Source organism: Terrapene carolina, unplaced genomic scaffold (assembly GCF_002925995.2).
Source record: "Terrapene carolina triunguis isolate 2854851 unplaced genomic scaffold, T_m_triunguis-2.0 Scaffold85, whole genome shotgun sequence".
In the NCBI taxonomy this organism is placed as follows: domain Eukaryota; kingdom Metazoa; phylum Chordata; order Testudines; family Emydidae; genus Terrapene; species Terrapene triunguis.
Window position 1 is genome coordinate 31,943,164 of NW_020664436.1, and position 17,298 is coordinate 31,960,461.

General features: G+C 40.1%; 1 protein-coding gene across 1 annotated transcript in view; it reads left to right on the top strand.

Annotated features, from left to right (window-relative positions):
• PRKN (parkin RBR E3 ubiquitin protein ligase) overlaps positions 1-17,298 on the top strand; it is a 969,496-nt gene that overhangs the window by 8,006 nt on the left and 944,192 nt on the right. The window contains exon 2 of the mRNA XM_026649533.1: positions 8,435-8,598. Within this exon, the coding sequence (XP_026505318.1) occupies positions 8,435-8,598 (164 nt within the window). The remainder of the gene's footprint in view (positions 1-8,434; positions 8,599-17,298) is intronic.

Genomic DNA, 17,298 nt, shown 5'->3' on the forward strand with positions numbered 1-17,298 from the left:
TTACTATAATATCTGTTGTTTGAAAATTTTTACCCATCATGGCTTGCAGTGGTGAGGAGATAAACTTGATTTCTCTGTGAAGTTAAGAAAAATCCCATTTTACTGAAGCATCACTACCTATTAGCATGCTAATCATTGTCTTGGTCTTCAACTCAGACCTAATGAAACTTGTCATAATGAGTATGTAGGTGTCATAGGAGAAAATCGTTAAATTTCGTGGGGAATGTGAAATAAGTGTAATTGGTTTAGCCCTGGAATCCTAGGGCTTGACTAGCGGTGTGCGAATTGCAGAGGACACAAAAGTGTTGTTCTCTAACTTGCCCGTTTGGACACTGCTGGCACAAATTAAAAAGGTACCTAGTTCATATTAACATAGTCCTCTTTCACACAGAACTAAGTTAACACAATTTGGTACCTTTTTGTTCACGCCAGCAGCATCTAGGCGAGGCAGTTAGAGCGCAACACTTCGGTGCAGTCTGGAATTCACACCTTGTAGTCCACACTGCACAGTGTAGACATAGCCGAAACCACTTTGGTTTGGAATTACATTACGGTCTTGGAGTTATAATAATATATCACCTGTCCTGCCAGGGATTTTCTGCCCAGCTGCATGAATTCCATTGCATTACACTGAGTTCTTGTTTAAAAAAAAAAAAAGACATACCATTCCTGGAGGGCAAGTGGAATTTTAGTGCTCCCGGACTGTATTTTTGTTTTTAAAGATGGGACTCAATATACAAATGCAGAATGGGTGAGACTATAAAATATGGAAATGACTGATGTTTAAGGACCCTCATTGGCATGAAAGTATATTAATGACCAGTGTAGCATCAATTTAAATGTTGGGCAACATACTGCATGAGCCTGATCCTGCATCAGTGAAGTCAATGACTGCTTTGCCATTGACTTCAGTGGGCGTACATTAGGCTATATATGTATAAGGAAATTACTTTATAAGGAAATGGCTTTTTAAGGAAATGTCAATATGAATATACTGTTAGATTAGCTATTTGTGTATTACTTTTTTTTATTGCGTGTGTGCCATAGCTCATGACAAAACGGGGATGAGAATACTGTTCAATCACTAGGTTTCAGTCAGTGTTCCATCCATGATATATAACACATAAGGTGTGAATATTTGCATGTTCCAACTTCAGGTTTACTTTCCATGAGCTTTCATTTGAGTAAAACTTAATTGCTCAAATTTTCATTTAAAGTGAACATGAAATGAGTACAAGCACAGACTAAAAAAATTACTTTAAAATTTGAGCTAATCATTATGGAATTTTTTTTTGGCAATCTTCACCCAGCTCTAGCTATAACCAAGCATGTTTCAGATCAGAGCTGCACATTCCTCCCAGAGGAGGGAAGTGACCCCACAATGTAAGTGATTATAGAGGGACAACTTATACTGTAGTTAGAGTATTGCAATGCAGTTTACATAGGGCTACACTGTACAATCATTTGGAAACTGAAGCTGGTATAAAACAGTTTGAGCGAGGCATCTCACTAGGAGCCCATTGGTCTCTGGAATTTAAGATGTTGATTATGACCTATAAAACCCTAAATGGCCTGGGACCAGCCTGTCTTTCATTGTTGTACAGGAAAGAAGAATTGTATTCTTTTGTGAACAAGGAAATTAAGAGGAACTGTCTATTCTTTGTTAATGTTAATAGTAATTTGAGTCTTCAGTTCGGTGATGCAGAAATAGATAAACTTGTTCATTCTTGGCACGGATTAGTTTTTGGGAGCCTAGAATAATACCTCTGTATACCAAGACTATATCCTAGTAGTTTATTCACAGATAGGAGAACCCAGCTTCTGCAGGGAGTGATGTAGATTTTGTCTGTGAATCATAACTGAAACAGTGCCCATTATGGAGCTAATGGCATTACATCATTAAAGAAGCCTTGGCACGATTTGCATGAGTAGAAAGAGCTGGAGGATTTGGAATCTTTTTCAAATGCCAGTTCAGATTCTAATATTCTGTCCGTCTACAATTCCTCTCTGGAACTTCAGCTAGGTAGGTATGCTTTAGGTCTGCACTAAGCAGTTGTATTGTGTTGCTGCTTCCAGTTTGGTGATGTTTGAGGTGATTAATATACAGTTCGTAAAACACTTTGGACTCCTCAAGAATGACAAGTAAATATCACATTATTGTATTTTACTCCTCAACAGGGTGGCCAATTAGTGACAAGCTTATCATTTCACAGAGGTAACTAGACAGTTGTTATATGGTAACTTATTTCTGTCAGTGGCCTACTGTGGATGTAGTAGGACCTTTCTGTTAGTCAGTTACAAATCAACTGAAAGCCATTACATAGAGTTAATGATTTTTCATGCCCCTATTCTCTCCTGTGGACTGGGCTCCTTGGCTAGGCTACGTCTCTTGTGATATACCTCCGTCTCCCCTCTGACTGAGTCACATGTATCAACATGGTAATCACATGAGTACAGTGCATCATGGGAGAAATCATACCGCCAGGGAGCCCAGCCATAGAGAAGAATGATGGCATGAGGCACCATGGTAATTTATGCAGATGAATTTTAATGTCAAAGTGACTCAAAGGGAAACATTTTGATTTGGAAATGTTAGAAAGTTTTTGTTTTGGTCTAAATGTCAATAAAAAACGTTTTGACATTTCTGAATTGAAATGTTTTTGGAACTTCTTGTTCTTCAAAAAATGTAAATGTTTTGACTTCTCAGTAAGGCAACAATAATGGAAAACAGGAAATCTGTTTTGCAATTTTTTTGAGGTTTTGAAGTTTGTTTTGGAGAGAGATATTCACCCAGAATAGCCAATAGTCCAGTGTTTCCACATTAGGGTACCCTATGTGTTTTGGGAGACCAGGTTCCAATTCCTCAATTCCTGCTTTTCCTGATTCAGACTACCTTGGTTCCCATGCATCCCAGATGAGTGTCCTAATCAATCTTTCTCTCTCTTTGGCTCAATGAATATTTAATTATTTATACAGAGTGGAACAGCTCCAACAAGAGAGATTCAGAACAAGGACTTGACCATAGGTCTCCCACTTCCCAGCTGAATGTCCTACCTACCCATTGCGCTATTGACTATTCTGAAGTGTGTGTCTCTCTTTGTTTGTCTGGGGTTTAAACTAGAAATTTCATCTGGGAAAGTTTCTTGCTAAAACTGATCTATTTCCCTGAAAACTTTTGGTTTTGATTAATCGGCCTTTTTTAATGGGGGAAACTTTCATTGAAAAATTCCTGAACAGCTTTACTTTTCTGTCTGATCTGGTATGTAGACAAATGTCCAAATATTGGAATTATCACAGGGTGGAAATTCTGATTTTTGCTCAACACTGCCATTAAGTCCTGGTCCATGCCTTCATTCTTTGGTCTGATGCTTTTTTCTTAAATTTGCCTTCATGCTTCTCCCCTAATGGCATCTGCACTCCATTTGTGACGTTTGACCTCTAGTAGACCTACTGAGAGTTGCATAAATAACTTAATTAGTTAATAGGGAGCACTGCAGTTAGTTTAGCACTATATAAGGGGCCTGATTCTGATCTCACTTAAATTGGTTGTAATGGATACAATTCCACTGACTTCAGTGAAGTTATTCCTGATTTACACTAGTATACGTGTAAGATCAGAATCAGACCAGAATTGTTTCAATGGAGAAACAGGAGTCTTCTGGTTGCTTCTAAAACTTGGTCCTTCCACATTATTATCCAAAAGTCTGCCACTTCTCCAATGCATTTTTTTTCATTTATTGTGGAGAGAGGAAATGTATTCTTTAATCAGTTAAAGGTCTACAGTTTCTTAGACCAGAAAGCCATGATTTTTTTTTTAAATTTCTGTATTATTTCTGCAGTAGGAAGAGGTGCACATGCTTTCAAGTATATGTTAGCTCTGATTTTTTTTTTTAAATGTGCCGTGCAGGGCTGGGATGGGGAGAACATGCTTTCAGCTTGCATAAGGCAGTAAGTCCTGTATTCAGAGGAAAATAAGGCTATTCCCAGTGAGATTTTAGTACTTCAACCTATTCCTGTGTGATAGGCCAGCATTTCTTTGTATACATTTTCAATTTTCCCTTCCCTGAACAGAATACACAGCATTTGCCCTGCAACACAATGTATTCTGAGCCTGCAGTGTCAGCCTAGAATGAAGAAAAAGGGAAATGTTGCTCAGTACGAATGCACACCCAAGATGGAGAACATTCTTTCTGACACTCCCAGCACTGAGCTGCCCAGGAAGTGAGTTTTGGGTTCCCCCTATGGAAATGTATATCTCTACCACTCAAGTCATTAGGCCATCCCAAAAATCATATATTGTGTATGTGCAGTGGGTCACACTTACAAATGCTCATTGCATTTTGAAAGATTTTACTGGTTTGATAGTGATTCCTATGTTTAAAATGGGGAATTCTGTTGGAACCATTAGTATCTTTAAAACTAGAATAAACTGTAAGTTTGACCTGTGTGTTTGTCTATTCTTCTTTTTCTGCAGCTATTCATTTATGCAGACTTCACAGCATTCACTGTAACCAGAAACTTTGCTGATGCTTCCAAACAAGGAATTGAATTATCCAATTCACTGAATTTATTGAATGATGATGTTTATCTTGGACATCTAAAAGACATTGTGAACTGTTATTTTTTCCTCTCCCTTCCAGTTACACCAGTTTTTTCCGACATTTTGCCTTTTGATACGTAAGGGTTCTTTCAATGTTTAGAACTTATGAACTTGAGGCCAGATCTGTAAAGGTATTTTAGGCATCTAAAGATGTAAACAGACACTTAATGGGATTTTTCACAGCACCTAGGCACCTAACTCTTATTGAAATCAATGGAAGTTAGGCAATGAGGTGAAATCAAAAATCCCACTAGGTGCCTATCTACTTCTTTAGGCACCTAAAAACCTTTACAAATCTGGCCCTGTGTGCCTTTGAAAAATTGTTTACAGTATCAACAAAGTTTGATCAAACCAGTTCAGAAGATAAACCTTAAATTATAAGGGTTTTCAAAGTGTTTGTTCACTGTAAGGGGTCTCTTTAATGTATCTGTGTAACTCTCATTAATGTAAATGGAATTACTTGTGCACTTTTAAAAGAGTATCCACTGGATACTGATGATTTAGGATTTGGCTATCAGTCAAACAATATTAATTATCTCTTTCCAAAAAAGAAAGCTTAAAATATTATGTTGACGAAATTGTGTTCTTGTTCAGCCTGGGTGAAGCATCTGATTTAAGTCTTAATAGGCTCTTTGTGAATGAACAAAGATGCCATCAATAAATGTATATTAAAATTAAATGCACTCCACAATTTCTGATGAAGTTATTGTGTGAAAGATAGAAAAAATGTGGACTAGTGCTTTCCAACAAATAATTTGCTGGCTAAGCACTTTTCTCAGTTTAACTATTTGTGATTATGAGGGATTTTTATTGCAAAATGAAAATACAGTGTATTCATGGGCCACTCAAATATTTGCTTGTGGTTAGAATGTGAGTACTTCCACAATTCTGCTAGCTTCTTAAACCTTGGCATGGAGATACTTTGGCTTCTGGAAGAGAAGGAAGGGAGATTTCTGGTTTCCTGATGGTTAACATCAGTCATGCCTACAATATGTGTGTTGGATTAGTATAGTCTCTAGAAAATGAGCTATGCTTAACAAATCTCTTAAATATTACGCCAGTTATTGTTTTAGCGTTTCTGTCATCAAGCCCTTCCCTGTTGTCAATTACATTGCACTGAGAATGTGGGTGCACTTCTTAATTTGTTCTCTTCTTATAAGACAAGTACTGGCATCCATAAGAATGAAATGAGGGAGGGTTGACTAGTAGTTTGAGAAGGGGCCCTGGAGGCAGAACACCTGAATTCTAGTCCAAGCTCTTTTATTGGCTCATTGTATTGCCTTGGCAAGTGCCTTAGGGCTAGAGCTGGTATGGATTTTTTTTAATAAACTGAAACCTTTTGCAGAAATCTATCAGTTTTAATGAAACTTTCATTAGGAAAGGTTCCTCAGGTCCAGGATGGAATCTCTGGTCCAAGATAGAGAGAGGAAGAGGCCTAGGACAGGCAATTGTCAAGTGGTTATGGCACTCATGAGGGAGAGCCAGCCGCAAGTCCCTGCTCTTCCTCATTTAGACCAGGGAGTTGTACATGGCTTCCCACAGCTCAGGTGAGTGCCCTACCACCCAGCTGTTAGCTATTCTGAGCTGGGCTGCTCTGAGTCTCTTCTGTTGGAGGTGTGCCACTTTGAATAATTAAATATTCACCAAGAAAGAGGGATTGATTTAGAACCTGGTGGTTAGCGCAATCAGCTGGGCTGTAGGAGACACAGGGACTTGAATCTAGGTCTCTGACATCTCACATGAGTACCCTAACCATCAGTCTATATAGTCAGTCTTTCCTTCTGGCACAGTAAATATTGAATTATTTACACAAAATGGAATCTCTCCAACAGGAGAGATTGACTGACTCTTTAGAGCAGTGGGAAACTCACCTTGGGTGTGAGAGAGCCAGGTTCAAGTCCTTGTAAGGCCTGGTTCATTATACAAGTTTAAAAAAAATAAGTTAATAATAGGTATATCGTCTGGGATAGGTTGAATTAACTACAACTCCTTTTATTTGCCAAGATAATTTTCTATGTAGGGATCATTATACGTTTTTGTTGTTGTTGTTTTTTAACGAAGACATGAGGTCTTCAATTCCAGATAATTGGAATTCACTCTTGCCATATCATTCCTCCATTACTCTTCCAAATCACATGGCACATCTGCAAAATTAAATTTCAGTTGCATGGATTTTTAGACATTCTGATCCAAGAATGTTCCGTAAACCCCACAGTCATTACCAGGACACTTTCCATCATAGAAACTGAAAAAGCCTCAATGAGGATATAGTACAAGAAGCCACATAGTACTCTAAAGGACATGTGTGCTGTGTTCCTGTTGACTGTATTTTGAAATCCTATATTGTGATTGGGTACATAAAGGCAAAATTTTCCAAGTTCAAAAACTTTAATTGTTATCTAGAATTTTAGAGGTAAAAAGTTTTGTCATCTAAAACTTCAGATGGAAATCACATTACATACTATACAACAGCATCACCATCATACAATCACTGCAAAGTTCTGGAAAATGTAAATATTTATCAAATTCTGAAATCAGCTAAAACAATCAAATGCCCTGAGGTATTAATTTTCAAACTTCTACAATAATGAAGTGGTCAGACATACATTAAGTGGCAGAAAAATAATGAAGACTTTTTTTCTATTGTGAAAACCATAGCTATACTAGCTATATGAACATTTCTGATCCCATACTTCTGCCATTTGTCAAAAATTCAAACCAACAGCTCTCCAACTAAAAAATTAGACTGGGAATCAAAATAAACTCTTATAATGGAACATCAGTTGCAACCAGTGCCCCATCGTTACAGTAGCAGATGTCTGCTATTCACTTGGTCTAGATAATTTCTTGTTTCATATTGGTTTTACTAATTCTGTTTCCTGTCTGTGAAACCTATTGGTTGAAGTAACTCACCAGGATATATCTCTGCTTTTCATACAATCTCAGTGAGTGATGTGGTTATAATGAGTTTTTTCTATATAGTGGTTTTTTTAGTCTCTTTCCTCACTGTGAGCCTAATGGGCACATTCAGACTCATTATCAAAAGCAGTCCCACCAGCTGGATGGCAGTAAACTCATGAGCTTGTTTGCCAGGCTTCTCTGAATGTATAAGCCAGTTGCTGTAGCTCTAAAAATGACATGGCTAGTGTGGTGGTAATTTTCTGCATTGAAGGTGTACGTACTGGAGTTATGTACTACAGGTATTTTAGTGAACACTGAAAAAGACCATACTGGTACAGAAAACACTCAAACATTTCAGCTAGCAGATGATTTCCCTTCCATCATTATTTTCTGTAGAATTATATCTGTGGGAGGCCAGTCTGTATGACTATGTTTTACTGTATAGCAGGGAACTATCTGTTCTTAAGCTGTTCAATGCATCCTTGTTCTAACAAACATCTGTATTCCCTGCATTTGTTTGTTATATCCAGTGGGAGAAAAACACATGGGACACAAAGAGCATATATGTCTGCCAAGGTTAAGACTGAATTGAAAATCTAGTGTATCAATTAGTGATTACTCAGAAACTTGCCTAGTTAAGTCTGTTTGTTGTTTCTGTATGCTCACTGTAATTTTATATTGCTGTCAGGGGGAACATACACTTTTTGTTTATTGGTCACTGACTATTATATGGTAGGAAATCCCTTACGGAACCTTCTTTCAAAATGATAAATTACAGCACTGAAAGTTTCTCTTTAAAATGAAAAATATACTAAAATTTTACTGTACCATTATGTCAATAGTCCAGGGATCAGAAAACCTCCTCTTATACCATGTCAAAATAGATCTGACTTGATAAATGCTCACTTTCTAAAATGTTTTGTTTTCGGTCAGTGTTCGTCAGGTTCAACTCCAGCCATGGTTTCCCAGTGGAGGTTGATTCAGACACCAGCATCTTCCAGCTCAAGGAGGTGGTTGCTAAGCGACAGGGAGTTCCAGCTGACCAGTTGCGTGTGATTTTTGCAGGGAAGGAGCTTAGGAATGACTTGACACTGCAGGTAAGTCTCCCTTGGTAGTTTTGTTTTTGGGATGCTGCCAGCTCAACTGCTTCTGTCTCTAATGCTGCCAGTCTGACATTCATGACTGAGATCTAATAGAATAAATAGTGCCTGGGGATTCCTTGAACTTTACTCCACACTGCTTCATTAATTCTGACCTTCTTAATTATGCATTAAAACAGCAAGCAGGAAGGATAGGGAGAGAGAAAGAATATAAGAGAGAGCAAAAGAGAGCTGTGCTTAGTGAATAAATGTTTACTGACTACAGGCGCAAGCTATGCACAATTTCTGTATCTGCTCAATTTTTACCTTACTTATTCCATTTGAATCTTAATGAAGCTGAATGAATGTGAATAAATTGTTCCAAATCAGGGTGCTCAGTCATCATGTTGTGCAGAATTTGTAACCCAATTGTGACCCCTGGAGGATAGTTGTAAGGCTGCTGCTGTCTGTGTGTGCACGCTGATGGAGGTAGTATTTGAAGGCCTGTTCACAGTTTCCAATGAGGTTTCCCCAAAAAGCACTGAAATCACAAACCTGTAGTTTGAACGACTAGTGGGGAGAAGAAAGATTTATAAGTGGTTGAGTTTGTATTTGAATTTTATTTCCTCCTGATTAACTATTCTGATGAAAATAAAATGCAGAATGAATGGAGAGGAAAAAAAGAGCATAGCAGGACAAGTAACAAGACTCTTTTCCTGACCATCTCTACCACTGTTACCAGTACTGCCACTCTCATTTTATCAGCATCTCTTTCTTCCTATGAGTGATATTTGTGGAGATGGCAGCATTTGCTGGGGGAAGCGTAAGACCATAGGTTTAAGACATTTGAGAAATCTGGAAATAATATATGTATCAGCCCCCCAATACAAAACTAGAGATTGCTGAGTTGTTACAAGTACTATCCTGGCAGTGACATCAAAGAACAATGAGGTGCATTCTATAGCGGGTCAGGTGACTACATAAACTATCCCCCACAGGCACAACCCTTTCTATTTTAACGAGCACAGATTAATTGGCACTTGTGTTTTCAGCTGTGTGGGGGACATAGCTGTGCACAGAATGGCTGCTGTATCTGGTTGCAGAGAGTCACTACAATATTGACATCCTATCACTACATCTTCATGGGCATGATATTTATTGCTTTGCAAAATGCTTTAGGGAGTTTGGGCACACAAAAGAAACTATAGAATGCAAATTGCTGTTGTCGTTCTCCAGTGCATCTCCTGCTGATAGTGTTGATGCACATAGTCATCATGCATAAACTGCTGTGCTTTGCTTTTAGGTGATTTGTTTTTACTCAAGAAAATATATGGGGCCAAAAATGTTTTTAAGGTGAATTGAAAAGCCAGTTCCTACGTTTAGGGTTCTGTGTTATACTTTCAGAAGCTTCTAAACCTTCCTGCACACGCTGAAGTGCTTGAGATTATAGTGGTGTTGTCAGATTGTTTCAGGACAAAACACAGAATCTGTTACTGGGGTCTAACTTTACTCAGAGAATCTGTAACCCACATTTTTGCAGGGTAAAACACGAAACCTATAACTTAGATGAATAAAGGAAGAATTGATTTTCAGATATTCAGACCTGCCAACTCAGATTTATTTGCAATGAGATGCCTTCAGTCGGATTAATTTTAAGGCAGTTTTAAAGTTATTTACAATAAGCACAGACACACCAAGGGGAGATGTGCAATCGCATCACTTCAAGAGACTCACAGGGAGGTGTCTCAGGAAGGTAGAATGCCTCCTGAAGTTCCTGGGAACCCACAGGCTGAACATCCAATACCACACCCCAGCAATTTGCTGTCAGTGCATAGGGATGGGGGGGAACCATGGCCCCATTCCTTTCAGTTTTTCCACATCCTATTATGGGTGGTATGGATTACCCCCTGCATGCCCCTGAGCACAGGTATTGAAATTTGGCCTGACCCTTACATGGGCCATGCAAGGGTTAAGGTGGGAGCTGTATCCCTGCCTCCCCACATGAATCTATTTAAGGGCAAGGCAGACTGGCCATAAGGACTGGGTTTTGGAATGTGTTTCAAGGTGACATTTGAGGTGCTGGTCATAGTTAAGGGGTAAATGTATTGCTCAGTAAAGCTGGACCAAAACTCTTTGGCAAGGCCTCTGGCTTCTGTAGCAGATGGGAAGTTCAACAACAGTTTCAGGTACATTCCAACTTCTAGTATTTAGTGAATTCTAATGGTTAATACATCAGCATGGTAGCAACTGTGTTATTTATTTTGATACCGAATTAAATTTAGTTTATTCTGTCCCTGCATTTTCAGTCCATACTGTGTCACAGAGAGAGAGAAAGAGATATTGTAGACATTTTCAGGGCTGAAACTAGAGGTTTTGGTAGCTGGGAAGGAACCAATTGACGGTTCATAGTCATAGAGTTTGAGGCCAAAAGGGTCTGCTAGATCTTCTAGTCTGACCTGAACATCACAGGCCACCAACACCACCCAGCACCCACACACTAAACCCAACAATTGAAATGACACCAAAATATTATGAGACTAGACTATTATGTGTCATAGGCAGAGAATAAGAGGGACCGATGTAAACCAGTGCCCAAGGACTGCACAATGGTGGGGAAATCATTAAGTGTGATGTATGCAAATAATCCCAGCAAGTGACCTGTACCCACATTCTACGGAGGAAGGCGAATTCCCCCCCCCCCCCCCACCACCACCACCACCAAGGTTTTGGCAACAGAAGGCAGTTTAGGATATTTGGCATACCCAGCTGGATGCTTCTACTACATGCTAGTGGTATATTTACTGTTGACATATATGCTAGTGGTATATTTACTGTTAAGATAGATATATATATATATGCAGCGTATACACTGTCATCTCAATTTCAGAGTTAACGTTCTATTGAGATTAATGGGTCAATTCATGTGTCTCTTAGAGTTATTATTTCAGGCAGACTCATGAAAACAATGTAACATTGGTTTATACTCAGCTGAAGATTTTAAGGATGGTGTGTTTGTTTTGCAACCATAAGGAGTAGAAACTTTTTTTTTAAATGAGAGCTTAGATTCTGCGGAAAGAGTTGAGTATATCAAGGAATCATGCAACACACAGGAGCTCTGCTGACAGCCTTGAAAGAAGGACAACAGAGATGAGTCCAAACCAAAAGGGAGTTTGATCTGAGTGGGAGTTCATTGCTGAGTGCCAAACTGAGGCAACAACTAATGGGGGTAGGTGTTAATAAAGAAAACTTTCTAAAAGGTACCTTAACAGTGAATGGAAGTCTGCCAAGATGTGGTGATAGAGTCTTCTGATCCTAGCAGGTTCTAACTAAGGAACAAACATTTCAGATAGGAAAGGATGCAAGGTGGCTGATGTGGAACATGAACAATTGTCCACTTTATGAATGAAGACCATGAAGGCTGTATATGTATGAAGTACACTCCTTTTCTTTTCTGAAGAGGGAGAAGGAGGAGCTGGAATGGTAGCTGAGGTGTGTTAGAGAGAAATGAAGTCACTGAATGGAGACAGAAGGAAAATTATCATAAGGAGGGAAATGGCAGATCGAGACACTGTATGGAAGATTGAGGAATGTGACATAAAAAAAAAGAATCCAAGTTGCAGGAAGGGCAGGATAGAAATATGTATGGAGACACTTAATTTCAGTACCTGCTATAGGTATATTGTCCTCAGCAGAAAAGGACTACTAAGTACTCAACCAGTTATTAACAGGCAAATAGTGAAACTGGAGCCCTGGTAAAAAAAGAAGTAATCGTGATTGGTGACTACAGAGTGAGGAATGGGGCTTAAAAATCTGGGGGTCATATGAAGGAAGTGGGACAGTCAGATGCCTTCTGGCAGCACAGCAAATGATGTCACAATAAGTGACTGATTAGCTTGAAAAATGCTGAAGGAATTCTTACTGATTCTAGTCCCCATGGGAACAAATTACAGCACTGAAAGAGTATTCAGCAAAATCAGGAATTGTTTCAGTGAGCTGATAAAAACACAGAAGATAGGATGATGTGAGATCCTTTTTATTCTAAGCATGAGAGAAGGAAGGGATAGACTGCTACTGGATGCACCAAAGAAATAGAGAGGATGGTTTTGGGTTCATGGAAGATTGGAAAGCTGTGATGAGAGGTGACTCTTTAGAATTTATTATCTCCATTTCAGCAGATTGGTTAGCAACCCTTCTGGGTTCAAAATATGTAGCATTTATCAAGCGAACGTCAAACTAAACTGGAAATGAGAAGGGGGGGGACACATTTGCCCAATTCAAACTATATGGAATTATTATTTATGTTGTGTCTAGACCCCTTCCCTCAACTGAGATCAGATCCCCATTGTGTAAAGGCCTGTGCATACACATAGTAACAGAAATTCTCTAATCTTACAATCTAAATGGACAAGAGAAACTAATGATGGGTTGTGAAACAGGCATAGAAAAGCAAAGTCACTTGCTCAAGGTCATACAGCAGGTCAGTAGCAGAGCTGGGGATAGTCCAGTGTCCTTTCCACTAGACAGTGTTGTCTCTGCTGTTTTAACATACACAATTAAACAAGATGCAGTGCTCTCAAATAGAAACGAAAGAATAAGTATATTAACGTACAGTATTAATCTATACATAAGTGCAAGGATTATGGGAAACAAGAAAGAAGATCTAGAAGTGTTACTAAATGATGGTTTGTGAACTGGTGGGCATAACTGAAAACTAGTGGGAAGATTCTCATAACTGGAATGGCAACACGGATGATTGTATTGTATATAAAAAGAGAGAAAGGGGAAGTAGAGGTGGTAAGGTGATGCTATAAAACAATGTCAGCAAGACATAGTTTCACAATAGCTTGGAAATAATATGTTTTGTTGTGAAATGTCATGCAGTTTCAGAATATTAGATATTAAAGGTCATCACAGGGATCAACTGGATCTACTGTAAGCATCATCCAGTACTGTTGTGTAAAATACTTAGCTATCAGAGCCTGCCAACACAGCTCACAATAGTGGACCTCAGTTTGCATATCATGTGTTTGGAACTTTTTATGAAGATAGAGTGTGCATCTTATCAAATCAGCATTGTTGCATCTAGCTAACAACATCCAGCTAAATCCCCTGCCCCTAGCCTCGGGGTTACTAGATTGTGTGCGGTCAGCCAGAATTTTCATCAAAGTGGACCTTTAGGAGGCTTACAACCTAGTGCGCAATGAGGGCAGGAAACAAAGGGAAGATTGCCTTTCAAACCTGCTATGGGCACTTCAAATATTTACTAATGCCATTTGGTCTGACCAACACTCCTGTAACCTTTCAACACTTCATGAACAATGTATTTAGCAACATCTTGGACCAGTATGTAGTCATCTATCTCGATGGCATACTTGTGTTTTCAGATAATCCTGAGCAGCATTGTTACCATGTTCATTACATCTTGGAAAGACTACATAAATTGTTAAAATGTACTTTTCATCAATCCTCCACAGAATTTTTAGGTAATATCCTGTGCTCTGTGGGCATTAAGACGGATCCCCAGAAGGTGGAGACCATCCACAGCTGGGCAGTGCCCAGGTCCCCCCAGAAGTTACAGTTCTTCCTGGGCTTTGTGAATTTTTACCAATGGTTCATTCCAGACTTCTCAGGGTAAATAGCCCCCATGACAAACCTCCTCTAGCAGGCCACCACATTTGTTTGGCTGCCGAAGCTCATCATGCTATGAACAGCTCAAGTCTGCTTTCACCACCATCCCATTCTAGTACATCCAGACCTGGTCAAGGTATTCATATTGGCTGCTGATACCTCCAATGTACCACTGAGGCCATATGCTGTTAGAGGCATGTCCGCAGTAAGTGTTGCAGCCCTGCACCTACTACTCGGAGTTATGAAATATTACATAAATAAATGCTCACAATTAAATCACCTTGAGGGAACCCAACACCCAGTGCAAGTCTTTTCTGACCATAAGAACTTTGAATATCTGCGTAAGGCTTGAGCCTTGAACCAAAGACAGCTCATGTAAGTATTATTCTTCTCTTGGTTTGATTTCATCATCACCTGTCACCTGGGAACCAGGAATGGGAAAGCCGATGACTTATCCTGAAAGGTCAAATATTACCAGGAGTGCAAAGAGCCTAACCAAGAACTACTCTGTCTCCTAAAACCTGACCACTTCCTTAGTGCCATAATACACCAAGACCTGATTAATCTAATCTGATCTGCTTTGCTGGGTGATCTGTTAGTTCCGGAGATGATGGAACAGCCTGAGCAAATGAGGGTCAGAACAGAAATACAGTGCTGCACGCAAGATAGGATCACATACCTCAGTGGGCACATATATGTTCCACTGGGGTTCCCCTGGCTAGAAGTGCTACATCTCTGCCATGACACTCTGTTGGCAGACCATTCTGGCCACCTTAAGACTTACCGCACAGTTTCCTGTTTCTTCTGGTGGTCCTGTATGCTAACTGAAGTCTGGAACTACATCGACTCTTGTGACCTGTATGCATGCACCAAGACTCCCAAACTAAGCCCCTTGGCACCCTAGTACCACTGGAAACTCCATGGAGACCCTGGGCCTCAATCACCATGGGTTTCATAGTGGGACTCCCTGACTCTGACTGCCATACATAGACCAACTGACTGAAATGGCAGACTTCATCTTCTGTGACCATGTGCCCTCTGCTGAAACAATGGCTCAACTCCTAGTGGTGCATGTTATCCATCTTCATGGGTTTTCACACTCTATCACCTTGGGCAGAAGACCACAGTTTGTCTCATAATTTTGGTGTGAAACACTCTGGTTAATGGACATTCACGCTTTTACCTCATCCGTGTACCACCACCAGGCAGAGAGGGTGAAGTAAGTATTAGAGCAATACCTAAGGTGCTTTTTCAACTACCATCAAGATAACCGGTTCTCTCTCTCCTTCCTTATACTGAGTTCGCATACAACAATGACAATCACACTTCCATGGGACAGAGTCACTTCTTTGCAAATTACATGTTCCACTCTCACTTCCACCCAGGCTTGTCAGCAGCCTCTGAATCCAACGAATTCATCATATCTATGAGGAGCTTAAGGACCACCTCAAAGATGTGAAAAAGGACTACAAACAGTATGCTGACCAGGAAGGCCCACCTCTCACCGTGGGCCAAAAGGTCCAGCTTGCAGCAAAGCACCTCCATATGAACAGGTTGTCCCACAAGCTAGACCACCAGTTCCTTGAACCATTCCATATTGGTCACCAAATCAACCCTTTCACCTTGAAATTGTAGCTCCCTTGATCCCTTAAGATGCATTCTGTTTTCCATGTATCCCTTTGGAAGACTTACACAGAGGACCCCTTGCCCGACCGATCTCAGCAGACCCCCCGCTTGTCCAGGTCCAAGGAAACCGCACTATCTTTGACTCTAAACTGCAGAGGGGAAGACTGTACTACCTAATTGATTTAGAGGGCTATAGTCCCGAAGAGCGCTTCTGGGAACTTGCTGCCCATGTCCATGCCCTTGACCTTGTAAAAAGGTTTCATCAAGACCACTCAGACAAACCAGGGCTGGTGTCACCCAAAGGAAGGGTGCCCTGAAAAGGGGGTAATGTAAGGATCCATGGACTAGAACCTAGGCCTGCAGAGCCTAGGACAGCTGATATTGCCACTGAGAGGGCATGCACAGCCACATCCAGGGAATATTGTGGCAATTAGGCATTGCGGGAAGTACTACCCAAAGGGTTCAGAGTGGCCAACCTCACTATTTAACCCTTGAAGGTGTCCCAGGAAGTTGTCTGGGCAACCATACAGACTTCTGGTTTGTTGTGACTCCTGACCACACCTTGCCTTCTGATCTCCAATCTCTGACCCTAGCCTGGGCTCTGACCCTGACTGTTGCCTTCTGATTCCAGCCTGGCACTACCTTTGATCTCTGGTCTCAGACCCCAGCCTGACTCTGACCCTGACTTTTGCTTATTGATCCTAGGCTCTAGCGATTCCTTCAATCTGTGTTCACTGACTACTGTATTGTGGCCATCCTTGATGTGTGGACACTGTGACCACGAGGCCAGGCCACCTACAACCCAGTCCCTTACATTCTGGAAGGCATAACCACTTCAGATGGAAGTGGATAGAGTAGCTGCAGTACTATGTGTATCAGATGCAGTGAGTCATAATAAACTTCTGCTGTAGTATATCAAAGTTGTGTTGTAAACATTCATGGGCTTCAGAGCAAATTTGACTTGAGTAATTGCACACACTCTGCATATGTTTTTGATCCATATCTGTCTGTTTGTATCAGACAGTAGAGTGTAGAATCTTTCCTTCCCATCATGCTCAGAACGAGTACGGTCTGGTAGTTACAATTACAAAATATTTAAATTATTTCACTGCTCCCTGTTTTTCTCAGATTCCTGAGTTAACATATTGAATAAAAACTGTTCAAATCATGGAGATTTGTAGGAGGGAGAAACATAAGAAGTAATCAAACTAAAAAAGGCATAGGAGTGATAAGAGAGTGGACATCAGATTCTATAAGTTTGTAATGTGATATGGCAGCAGAAAAAAAAAAAAGTGCAGTTTTGGGCTGCATTCCCAGACTCATCACCTTATAAAGCAGGAAGGTAAATTCCTCTCTAAATAGCTCTGGGAGTTAAGCCTACACTAGTACATAGATTTCGGCACCTCATAAACAGAAAATAAAAGGTAAACTGGTGTCTTAAATACACACACACACACACACACA